Genomic DNA, 12,539 nt, shown 5'->3' on the forward strand with positions numbered 1-12,539 from the left:
GGGGGTCAGGGTGAGATGGGGGAGCAAGATGGGGGGGGTCAGGGCAAGATTGGGGGTCAGGGTGAGATGGGGAGCAAATGGGGTCAGTAAGGCAACATGGGGGGGTCAGGGTGAGAGGGAGGCAACGATGGGGGGGGTCAGGCAAGATGGGGGGGTCAGGTAGATCGGGGGGAGGCAAGATGGGGGGGTCAGGGCAAGATTGGGGGGGTCAGTGGTGAGATGGGGAGGCAAGATGGGGGTCAGGGCAGATGGGGAGGGGTCAGGGTGAGATGGGGGAGCAAGATGGGGGGTCAGGCAAGATTTGGGGGGTCAGGGTGAGATGGGGGAGGGCAAGATGGGGGTCAGGGCAAGATTTTTGGGGGGTCAGGGGAGATGGGGAGGCAAGATTGGGGGGGTCAGGGTGAGATGGGGAGGCAAGAATGGGGGTCAGGGCAAGATTGGGGGTCAGGGTGAGATGGGGGGAGGCAAGATGGGGGGGTCAGGGCAAGCATTGGGGGGTTCAGGGTGAGATGGGGGAGGCAAGATTGGGGGGGGTCAGGGCAAGTTGGTGGGGTCAGGGTAGATGGGGGAGGCAAGAAATGGGGGGGTCAGGGCAGATTGGGGGTCGGGTCTGAGATGGGGGAGCAAGATGGGGGGGGTCAGGCAAGATTGGGGGTCAGTTGAGATGGGGGAGTCAAGGGGGTCAGGGGCAAGATTGGGGTCAGGGTGATGGCGGGAGGCAAGTATGGGGGTCAGGGCAAGATTGGGGGTCAGGGGTGAGATGGGGAGGGCAAGATGGGGGGTCAGGGACAAGGATTGGGGGGTCCATGTGAGATGGGGAGGCAAGATGGGGGTCAGGGCAACCATTGGGGGGGTCGGGTGAGATGGGGGAGGCAAGATGGGGGGGTCAGGGGCAAGATTGGGGGGTCAGGTGAATGGGGAGGCAAGATGGGGGGTCAGGCAAGATTGGGGGGGTCATGTGAGATGGGGGAGGAAGATGGGGGGTCAGGGCAAGAATTGGGGGGTCAGGGTTGAGATGGGGGAGGCAAAATGGGGGGTCAGGGCAAAGATTGGGGTCAGGTGAGGATGGGGAGCAAGATGGGGGGTCAGGGCAAATGGGGGGTCAGGGTGAGATGGGGAGGCAAGATGGGGGGGTCAGGGCAAGATTGGGGGTCAGGGTGAGAGGGGGGGAAGGCAAGATGGGGGTCAGGGCAAGATTGTTGGGGGTAGGGTGAGATGGGGAGGCAGATGGGGGGGGTCAGGGCAAGAGATTGGGGTCAGGTTGAGATGGGGGAGGCCAAGATGGGGGGTCCGGGCAAGATGGCGGGGGGTCAGGGTGAGATGGGGGAGGCAAGATGGGGTCAGGGCAAAGAATTGGGGGGGTCAGGGTGAGATTGGGGAGGCAAGATGGGGAGTCAGGGCAAGATTGGGGGGGTCAGTGAGGATGGGGGGAAGGCAAGATGGGGGGGTCAGGCAAAGATTGGGGGGGTCAGGGTGAGATGGGGGAGCAAGATGGGGGTCAGGGCAACATTGGGGGGTCAGGGGAGAATGGGGGAGGCAAGATGGGGGGTAGGGCAAAGATTGGGGGGTCAGGTGAGATTGGGGTAAGGCAAGATGGGGGGTCAGGGGCAAGAATTGGGGGAGGGTCAGGGTGAGATGGGGGAGCAGATGGGGGGTCAGGGCAAGATTGGGGGTCAGCGTTTAGATGGGGGAAGGCAAGATGGGGGGGGGGTCAGGGCAAAGATTGGGGGGTCAGGGTAGATGGGGGAGGCAAAGATGGAGGGGTCAGGGCAAGGATTTGGGGGGGTCAGGGTTTTGAGATGGGGGAGGGCAAGATGGGGGGGTCAGGGCCAAGATTTGGGGGGGCAGGGTAGAGATGGGGGAGCAGATGGGAGGGGTCAGGGCAAGATGGGGGGGCGTCAGTGGTGAGGATGGGGAGGCCAAGATGGGGGGTCATGGGCAAGAGTGGGGTCAGGTGAGATTGGGGGAGGCAAGATCCCCCCGGTCAAGGGCGAGATTTCATTGGGAGTGACAGGTGCCTGTCTAAAGTGTCAGTGTTGGAAACGTCTCGCTGCTTCACTGCTTCTTGGAGCGACTCTGCCGGGAACGGTCTCAGCTGCTTCCCAGGAATCTCGGAGAGGAACAGCCTTGGGGGGGTTGTACTTCAGACTGAGAGGGGGGGTCTCTGCCTGGGAGAGAGCGCAGAAACGACTGTCAGTTCCTTTGCATTTATGTTACCTGTTCTAATGCTCTGATTGGCTACAGGTTGGTCTGGCCCTGGGAATGTTCTAATTGCTTTGATGGCTTACAGGTTGGTTTCTTGGCCCTGGGAATGTCTAATGCTCTGATTGGCTACAGGTTGTCTGGCCCTGGGAATGTTCTAATGCTCTGATTGGCTACAAGGTTGGTCTGGGCCCTGGGAATGTTCTAATGCTCTGATTGCTACAGTTGTTCTGGCCCTGGGAATTTTCTAATGCTCTTGATTGGCTACAGGTTGTCTGGCCCTGGGAATGTTCTAATGCTCTGATTGGCTACAGGTTGGTCTGGCCCTGGGAATGTTCTAATGATCTGATTGGCTACAGGTTGGACTGGCCCTGGGAATGTTCTAATGATCTGATTGGCTACAGGTTGGTCTGGTCCTGGGAATGTTCTAATGATCTGATTGGCTACAGGTAGGTCTGGCCCTGGGAAAGTTCTAATGCTCTGATTGGCTACAGGTTGGTCTGGCCCTGGGAATGTTCTAATGCTCTGATTGGCTACAGGTTGGTCTGGCCCTGGGAATGTTCTAATGCTCTGATTGGCTACAGGTTGGTCTGGCCCTGGAATGTTCTAATGTTCTGATTGGCTACAGGTTGGTCTGGCCTGGAATAATGCTTGATGGCTACAGGTTTGGTCTGGCCCTGGGAATGTTCTAATGCTCTGATTGGCTACAGGTTGGTCTGGCCCTGGGAATGTTCTAATGCTCTGATTGGTTACAGGTTGGTCTGGCCCTGGGAATGTTCTAATGCTCTGATTGGCTACAGGTTGGTCTGGCCCTGGGAATGTTCTGATGCTCTGATTGGCTACAGGTTGGTCTGGCCCTGGGAATGTTCTGATGCTCTGATTGGCTACAGGTTGGTCTGGCCCTGGGAATGTTCTGATGCTTCTGATTGGCTACAGGTTGGTCTGGCCCTGGGAATGTTCTAATGCTCTGATTGGCTACAGGTTGGTCTGGCCCTGGGAATGTTCTAATGCTCTGATTGGCTACAGGTTGGTCTGGCCCTGGGAATGTTCTAATGCTCTGATTGGCTACAGGTTGGTCTGGCCCTGGGAATGTTCTAATGCTCTGATTGGCTACAGGTTGGTCTGGGCCCTGGGAATGTTCTAATGCTCTGATTGGCTACAGGTTGGTCTGGCCCTGGGAATGTTCTAATGCTCTGATTGGCTACAGGTTGGTCTGGCCCTGGGATATGTTCTAATGCTCTGATTGGCTACAGGTTGGTCTGGCCCTGGGAATGTTCTAATGCTCTGATTGGCTACAGGTTGGTCTGGCCCTGGGAATGTTCTAATGCTCTGATTGGCTACAGGTTGGTCTGGCCCTGGGAATGTTCTAATGCTCTGATTGGCTACAGGTTGGTCTGGCCCTGGGAATGTTCTAATGCTCTGATTGGCTACAGGTTGGTCTGGCCCTGGGAATGTTCTAAGCCATAAGCTATTTTATAACATACTAACACACATGTGATTGCAGCCCCCCCTTACGGCCCCCGGCTCCTATATGGCAGGTTAGGGGCCACTCCCCGCAGGACAAACACAGCAATCGACTCCCGGATTAGAATTCCTGCAGATCGGAGCCCTGGGACTCGCTGTGTAGCGCTCGGAATAATAAGAGGGTGTCTGTGTGACAAAGGAGCCCCCCCGCCTCCGTTGCCCCTAGAGATTAACAATGAATAGCAGAGCTTCTGGGAAGCTATCACTTTAATTACTAATTAATGCAAACCTGCGAGATACATTCGGCTTAATGGGGAACTGAACTCTTGGCATTTGCTGTCATCTGATGAATCCCCCCCCCCCTTTCCCTGGGCTCATTTATCTCTATTCCTGCTGCAAATATCGCCCCCCCCCCCAGATCAGAAGGGATAAAATGACATTGATCTGCTTTTAAATTCCTGTGCCCCATTAATATTTACTGACCAATTAGTATCCCCCCCCCAATAGTCTCTATATAAATAATATAATAATAATATAATATAATAACACTTTCCATAGTCCCTAGCTATGGGCTATACTGTTACTTTTATAATGAATAATATCAACTCTGTGCCCCCCCCCCCCCGTTACTCCCTCTATATATATATTTATTTATGTATTACTGTGCCTTCTGCTAATTAAATCTACTAATTAATTCCTCGTTAGTTGGCATGTTGTATAGTAAGGATTATGGGGTTACTCTCTGCTTAGGGAGGGTACAAGTATTACTGTACCCCCCCCCCTGGTTACTCCCACCTCTGTATATTTATATATATATTCAGGTATATTTAATCCTGTGCCTCCTGCTAGTTAAATCTCCTAATTAAACCCTTGTCACTTTCCATGTCGTATAGTAAGGATTATGGGGTTACTCACTGGTTGGGGAGGATACAAGGATTACTGTGCCCCCTGGTTTGGACCAATAGCAGTATTACCCTCAGGTGTTACCTGACAGACTCAGACCCCCCTAGTAATTGCCCCTCCCCCGGACTTACCCCTTTCAAGACATGCGGCTCCCTCCCAGGCTGCTGCTGCGCTCCCATTGGCTGCTGCCGGGATACATAAGGCGTTGCTAAGGACCGGCCGCTGCAGCTGCTTCCCTGTGCGCCTCCGGTGCGCCTCATGCATGTTGCCCTTCCCCGGCCTCTCCCCGCACAACTGCCCCCTCCCGGGGCAATGAGTTTCCATAAGGAGGACGGGGTGAGCCTGTGCCAGAAGGCGCTACAGATCGTGTCGGAGCTGTGCCTGGGGGGGCAGGTGGAGTGGGACAAATGCTCCGGGATCTTCCCCAGGACCAACCAGGGAGCCGGCAGCACAGGTAACGGGGTCCCGGGGGTCCCTATTCTCCCAACATCCCCAGGTACTTGCCCAACAAATGCCCCCCTTATTGCGCCCCATATTCTGCCCTCCCCTTCATCTCCCCCCAAACTCACAGTCTGTGTATTACCCCAATATTCTGCTTCTTGCACCCCATCTCCCCCCAAACTCACAGTCTGTGTATTACCCCAATATTCTGCCTCTTGCACCCCATCTCCCCCCAAACTCACAGTCTGTGTATTACCCCAATATTCTGCCTCTTGCACCCCATCTCCCCCCAAACTCACAGTCTGTGTATTACCCCAATATTCTGCCTCTTGCACCCCATCTCTCCCAAACTCACAGTCTGTTGTATTACCCCAATATTCTGCCTCTTGCACCCATCTCCCCCCAAACTCACAGTCTGTGTATTACCCCAATATTCTGCCTCTTGCACCCCATCTCTCCCCAAACTCACAGTCTGTGTATTACCCAATATTCTGCCTCTTGCACCCCATCTCCCCCCAACTCACAGTCTGTGTATTACCCCAATATTCTGCCTCTTGCACCCCCATCTCCCCCCAAACTCACAGTCTGTGTATTACCCCAATATTCTGCCTCTTGCACCCCATCTCCCCCCAACTCACAGTCTGTGTATTACCCCAATATTCTGCCTCTTGCACCCCATCTCCCCCCAAACTCACAGTCTGTGTATTACCCCAATATTCTGCCTCTTGCACCCCATCTCCCCCCAAACTCACAGTCTGTGTATTACCCCAATATTCTGCCTCTTGGCACCCCATCTCCCCCCAAACTCACAGTCTGTGTATTACCCCAATATTCTGCCTCTTGCACCCCATCTCTCCCCCAAACTCACAGTCTGTGTATTACCCCAATATTCTGCCTCTTGCACCCCATCTCTCCCCAAACTCACAGTCCTGTGTATTACCCCCAATACTCTGCCTCTTGCACCCCATCTCTCCCCAAACTCACAGTCTGTGTATTACCCCCAATACTCTGCCTGCCCTCTCCCCAACTCCGCTACCCCCAATACTCCCTTCCCCCCCCCCAAACTCACAGTCTGTGTATTACCCCCCAATACTCTGCCTCTTGCACCCCATCTCCCCCCAAACTCACAGTCTGTGTATTACCCCAATATTCTGCCTCTTGCACCCCATCTCCCCCCAAACTCACAGTCTGTGTATTACCCCCAATACTCTGCCTCTTGCACCCCATCTCCCCCCAAACTCACAGTCTGTGTATTACCCCAATATTCTGCCTCTTGCACCCCATCTCTCCCCAAACTCACTCCCTTATAGTATTAAATACTCTGCCCCTACTACTATATTCTTACTGCACCCCAGTACTGCTTCTTGCACCCCATCTCTGCTCAAATTCACACTCTGCCCCTTGTCTCCCCAAACTCACACCTCTGACAGAACCCCAATACTCTGCTCTATCTCCCCCTCTCTCTTATTCAGCTCCCACTCTCTTAGTGGACCCCAACAACCTTCCCCTTCTCACTGCTACCCCTGTCCCCCCAAACTAATAGTTCAGCAACATCAGCTGCTCCTTATACACTTGGTCTCAAATTCCTCCATCCCCTGCTCCCCCAATGCCCTTTTGCACCCCAACCCATATCCCCCCTTGCTCCTCCAGCCCCTGCCTGACTATCCCTGTTCTACCCCCCCATCCTTCTCTCCCCCCTTCTCTCCGGCTTCTCGTTGCCCCCAGACAGGGAAGGAGCCCCATGTGGAACCCCAATAAGCAGCAGCCTGTGGGGGGAACTTCAACTTATTTCCCTCTGAATCCCAGGATGTTCTTTCCCTTTCTGGCACTCGGGGGGTTAAACACAATGTGAGATTCCTGGGAAATCCTCATCCCACTGGGAATATTCCGAGCTCCCCGCACCCTGGGCTCCCCGTTACCCCCAACGCCTGGAAGTGCAGAGCCCCCCATATTCCTGCTGTTTTATTGGATGCTCCGGTCTGTTGGCTCCGTCTCCGGCTCCGGCTCCGGCTCCGACCCCCCATCCGCCAACTGCTTCACTCGCTGGGTTTGTGCCACTTGTTGCTCTGTAGCATTCCGGCATTGAGAGGGGGGGGCATTCCTTCTGTTTAACCCTCCCAACGTGTCAGCTCTGCAGCTCTGTCTGTATGGGGGGTACTGGGAGAGACCCCTTCCCTTGAATTAATACATAGTGGTAACAGAGCAACAGGTAGGGAGGAAAATCTCAGAAAAGAACAAGAAATTCTTCCCTTTATGCCGTGCAGATCCCAGGTATAGTAGGGAGAGATGGTGCCTATAGTAGCAGTGGAGGGATAATAGCCTCTGGGAAGGGACTGGGGCTGTGGGATAGCAGGTATAGTAGGGAGAGATGGTGCCTATAGTAGCAGTGGTTGGATAATAGCCTCTGGGAAGGGACTGGGGCTGTGGGATAGCAGGTATAGTAGGGAGAGATGGTGCCTATAGTAGCAGTGGGGGGGATAATAGCCTCTGGGAAGGGACTGGGGCTGTGGGATAGCAGGTATAGTAGGGAGAGATGGTGCCTATAGTAGCAGTGGGGGGATAATAGCCTCTGGGAAGGGACTGGGGCTGTGGGATAGCAGGTATAGTAGGGAGAGATGGTGCCTATAGTAGCAGTGGGGGGATAATAGCCTCTGGGAAGGGACTGGGGCTGTGGGATAGCAGGTATAGTAGGGAGAGATGGTGCCTATAGTAGCAGTGGGGGGATAATAGCCTCTGGGAAGGGACTGGGGCTGTGGGATAGCAGGTATAGTAGGGAGAGATGGTGCCTATAGTAGCAGTGGGGGGGATAATAGCCTCTGGGAAGGGACTGGGGCTGTGGGATAGCAGGTATAGTAGGGAGAGATGGTGCCTATAGTAGCAGTGGGGGGATAATAGCCTCTGGGAAGGGACTGGGGCTGTGGGATAGCAGGTATAGTAGGGAGAGATGGTGCCTATAGTAGCAGTGGGGGGATAATAGCCTCTGGGAAGGGACTGGGGCTGTGGGATAGCAGGTATAGTAGGGAGAGATGGTGCCTATAGTAGCAGTGGGGGGGATAATAGCCTCTGGGAAGGGACTGGGGCTGTGGGATAGCAGGTATAGTAGGGAGAGATGGTGCCTATAGTAGCAGTGGGGAGATAATAGCCTCTGGGAAGGGACTGGGGCTGTGGGATAGCAGGTATAGTAGGGAGAGATGGTGCCTATAGTAGCAGTGGGGGGATAATAGCCTCTGGGAAGGGACTGGGGCTGTGGGATAGCAGGTATAGTAGGGAGAGATGGTGCCTATAGTAGCAGTGGGGGGATAATAGCCTCTGGGAAGGGACTGGGGCTGTGGGATAGCAGGTATAGTAGGGAGAGATGGTGCCTATAGTAGCAGTGGGGGGATAATAGCCTCTGGGAAGGGGCTGGGGCTGTGGGATAGTAGGTATAGTAGGGAGAGATGGTGCCTATAGTAGCAGTGGGGGGATAATGGCCTCTGGGAAGGGACTGGGGCTGTGGGATAGTAGGTATAGTAGGGAGAGATGGTACCTATAGTAGCAGTGGGGGGATAATAGCCTCTGGGAAGGGACTGGGGCTGTGGGATAGCAGGTATAGTAGGGAGAGATGGTGCCTATAGTAGCAGTGGGGGGATAATAGCCTCTGGGAAGGGACTGGGGCTGTGGGATAGCAGGTATAGTAGGGAGAGATGGTGCCTATAGTAGCAGTGGGGGGATAATGGCCTCTGGGAAGGGACTGGGGCTGTGGGATAGCAGGTATAGTAGGGAGAGATGGTGCCTATAGTAGCAGTGGGGGGGATAATAGCCTCTGGGAAGGGACTGGGGCTGTGGGATAGCAGGTATAGTAGGGAGAGATGGTGCCTATAGTAGCAGTGGGGGGATAATAGCCTCTGGGAAGGGACTGGGGCTGTGGGATAGCAGGTATAGTAGGGAGAGATGGTGCCTATAGTAGCAGTGGGGGGATAGTAGCCTCTGGGAAGGACTGGGGCTGTGGGATAGCAGGTATAGTAGGGAGAGATGGTGCCTATAGTAGCAGTGGGGGGGATAATAGCCTCTGGGAAGGGACTGGGGCTGTGGGATAGCAGGTATAGTAGGGAGAGATGGTGCCTATAGTAGCAGTGGGATAATAGCCTCTGGGAAGGGACTGGGGCTGTGGGATAGCAGGTATAGTAGGGAGAGATGGTGCCTATAGTAGCAGTGGGGGGATAATAGCCTCTGGGAAGGGACTGGGGCTGTGGATAGCAGGTATAGTAGGGAGAGATGGTGCCTATAGTAGCAGTGGGGGGATAATAGTCTCTGGGAAGGGACTGGGGCTGTGGGATAGCAGGTATAGTAGGGAGAGATGGTGCCTATAGTAGCAGTGGGGGAATAATAGCCTCTGGGAAGGGACTGGGGCTGTGGGATAGCAGGTATAGTAGGGAGAGATGGTGCCTATAGTAACAGTGGGGAGATAATAGCCTCTGGGAAGGGACTGGGGCTGTGGGATAGCAGGTATAGTAGGGAGAGATGGTGCCTATAGTAGCAGTGGGGGGATAATAGCCTCTGGGAAGGGACTGGGGCTGTGGGATAGCAGGTATAGTAGGGAGAGATGGTGCCTATAGTAGCAGTGGGGGGATAATAGCCTCTGGGAAGGGACTGGGGCTGTGGGATAGCAGGTATAGTAGGGAGAGATGGTGCCTATAGTAGCAGTGGGGGGATAATAGCCTCTGGGAAGGGACTGGGGCTGTGGGATAGCAGGTATAGTAGGGAGAGATGGTGCCTATAGTAGCAGTGGGGGGATAATAGCCTCTGGGAAGGGACTGGGGCTGTGGGATAGCAGGTATAGTAGGGAGAGATGGTGCCTATAGTAGCAGTGGGTTTTATGAATGGATGTGGGATTTAAAGGGACAGCGTCAGTGTCGGGGGGGGGGGTGATGAATATAAAGTGATTAGTAGCTAAGGACAATGTGCTACAGTCGCTGTTGGGTGATGTGATTATTAGAGCAGAAGGAGTCACAGAGTTCCCAGCAGGGATATCGTGTTACCCACATAACCCCATTAATGCCGCGAAAACACTGAGCAACGATGCGCTGTTCCCACTGGACTGAGATTTTAACACTTACGTTAACACATCTCTGATCTGATTCGAAATCTCCACGAAACTGGGTCACACAATCCTAATCACTTATAGGTCTAAAGCTCTGGTAGAACTACAGCTCTCAACATCCTGGAGTTTCTGTTTTTTCCCCTACTGTCCCCATCTTGTCCTACTGTCCCCATCTTGTCCTACTGTCCCCATCTTGTCCTACTGTCCCCATCTTGCCCTACTGTCTCCATCTTGCCCTACTGTCCCCATCTTGCCCTACTGTCCCCATCTTGCCCTACTGTCTCCATCTTGCCCTACTGTCCCCATCTTGCCCTACTGTCCCCATCTTGCCCTACTGTCCCCATCTTGCCCTACTGTCCCCATCTTGTCCTACTGTCCCCATCTTGCCCTACTGTCTCCATCTTGCCCTACTGTCCCCATCTTGCCCTACTGTCCCCATCTTGCCCTACTGTCCCCATCTTGTCCTACTGTCCCCATCTTGCCCTACTGTCTCCATCTTGCCCTACTGTCCCCATCTTGTCCTACTGTCCCCATCTTGCCCTACTGTCCCCATCTTGTCCTACTGTCCCCATCTTGCCCTACTGTCTCCATCTTGCCCTACTGTCCCCATCTTGCCCTACTGTCCCCATCTTGTCCTACTGTCCCCATCTTGCCCTACTGTCCCCATCTTGCCCTACTGTCTCCATCTTGCCCTACTGTCTCCATCTTGCCCTACTGTCTCCATCTTGCCCTACTGTCCCCATCTTGTCCTACTGTCCCCATCTTGCCCTACTGTCCCCATCTTGCCCTACTGTCTCCATCTTGTCCTACTGTTTCCATCTTGTCCTACTGTCTCCATCTTGTCCTACTGTCTCCATCTTGCCCTACTGTCTCCATCTTGTCCTACTGTCTCCATCTTGTCCTACTGTCTCCATCTTGTCCTACTGTCTCCATCTTGCCCTACTGTCCCCATCTTGCCCTACTGTCTCCATCTTGCCCTACTGTCTCCATCTTGCCCTACTGTCTCCATCTTGTCCTACTGTCTCCATCTTGCCCTACTGTCCCCATCTTGCCCTACTGTCTCCATCTTGCCCTACTGTCTCCATCTTGCCCTACTGTCCCCATCTTGCCCTACTGTCTCCATCTTGCCCTACTGTCCCCATCTTGCCCTACTGTCCCCATCTTGCCCTACTGTCTCCATCTTGCCCTACTGTCCCCATCTTGCCCTACTGTCCCCATCTTGCCCTACTGTCTCCATCTTGCCCTACTGTCCCCATCTTGCCCTACTGTCTCCATCTTGCCCTACTGTCCCCATCTTGCCCTACTGTCCCCATCTTGCCCTACTGTCTCCATCTTGCCCTACTGTCTCCATCTTGCCCTACTGTCTCCTTGTTGCCGCGTTGCTGCCATAGTAACGGCTCGTAGCTGTCACCGACATCCCTTCAGTGCCATCTGATTGATGGGTGAGTATTTACTGGTATCAGAGCAACCGTAGGTTCCGACCAACAAACAGCAGTTACCCAACATGCACCTGTCACTCTCTAACCCCCTACCCACAGCACTCAACTATAACTCCCAGAATCCTTCAGCTACTGGGAGTTGGGGCACAGAAGCACAAGAGGTAGGGGTACAGGGGTGCAGGAGTCAGAATACAGGGGCTCAGGGTACTGGGGTACAGGTATTGAGGTTAAGGTATCGGGGTACAGAGGCACAGGTATCGGGGCACAGAGGCACAGGTATCGGGGTACAGAGGCACAGGTATCGGGGCGTAGAGGCACAGGTATCGGGGTACAGAGGCACAGGTATCGGGGTACAGAGGCACAGGTATCGGGGTACAGAGGCACAGGTATCGGGGCACAGAGGCACAGGTATCGGGGTACAGAGGCACAGGTATCGGGCGTAGAGGCACAGGTATCGTGGTGCAGAGGGACAGGTATCGGGGTACAGAGGCACAGGTATCGGGGTGCAGAGGCACAGGTATCGGGGTACAGAGGCACAGGTATCGGGGTGCAGAGGGACAGGTATCGGGGCACAGAGGCACAGGTATCGGGGTGCAGAGGGACAGGTATCGGGGCACAGAGGCGCAGGTATCGGGGCACAGAGGCGCAGGTATCGGGGCACAGAGGCGCAGGTATCGGGGCACAGAGGCGCAAGTATCGGGGCACAGAGGCGCAGGTATCGGGGTACAGAGGCGCAGGTATCGGGGCACAGAGGCGCAGGTATCGGGGCACAGAGGCGCATGTATCGGGGCACAGAGGCGCAAGTATCGGGGCACAGAGGCGCAGGTATCGGGGCACAGAGGCGCAGGTATCGGGGCACAGAGGCGCAGGTATCGGGGCACAGAGGCGCAAGTATCGGGGTACAGAGGCGCAGGTATCGGGGCACAGAGGCGCAGGTATCGGGGTAAAGAGGCGCAGGTATCGGGGTACAGAGGCGCAGGTATCGGGGTACAGAGGCGCAGGTATCGGGG

At 54.8% G+C, this 12,539-nt stretch overlaps 2 protein-coding genes across 2 annotated transcripts in view; one reads left to right on the forward strand and one right to left on the reverse strand.

The window, feature by feature from the left end:
• The window catches only part of stk38l (serine/threonine kinase 38 like), a gene marked incomplete at its 3' end in the record, with an annotated part of 387,778 nt that overhangs the window by 130,909 nt on the left and 244,330 nt on the right, over window positions 1–12,539 (reverse strand).
• syt10 (synaptotagmin 10) overlaps window positions 4,813–12,539 on the forward strand; it is a 43,495-nt gene continuing 35,768 nt past the window's right edge. Inside the window, exon 1 of the mRNA XM_031898467.1 lies at window positions 4,813–5,023. Within this exon, the coding sequence (XP_031754327.1) occupies window positions 4,828–5,023 (196 nt within the window). The 5' untranslated portion in view covers window positions 4,813–4,827. The remainder of the gene's footprint in view (window positions 5,024–12,539) is intronic.

This window comes from Xenopus tropicalis, chromosome 3 (assembly GCF_000004195.4).
Source record: "Xenopus tropicalis strain Nigerian chromosome 3, UCB_Xtro_10.0, whole genome shotgun sequence".
Lineage (NCBI taxonomy): Eukaryota > Metazoa > Chordata > Amphibia > Anura > Pipidae > Xenopus > Xenopus tropicalis.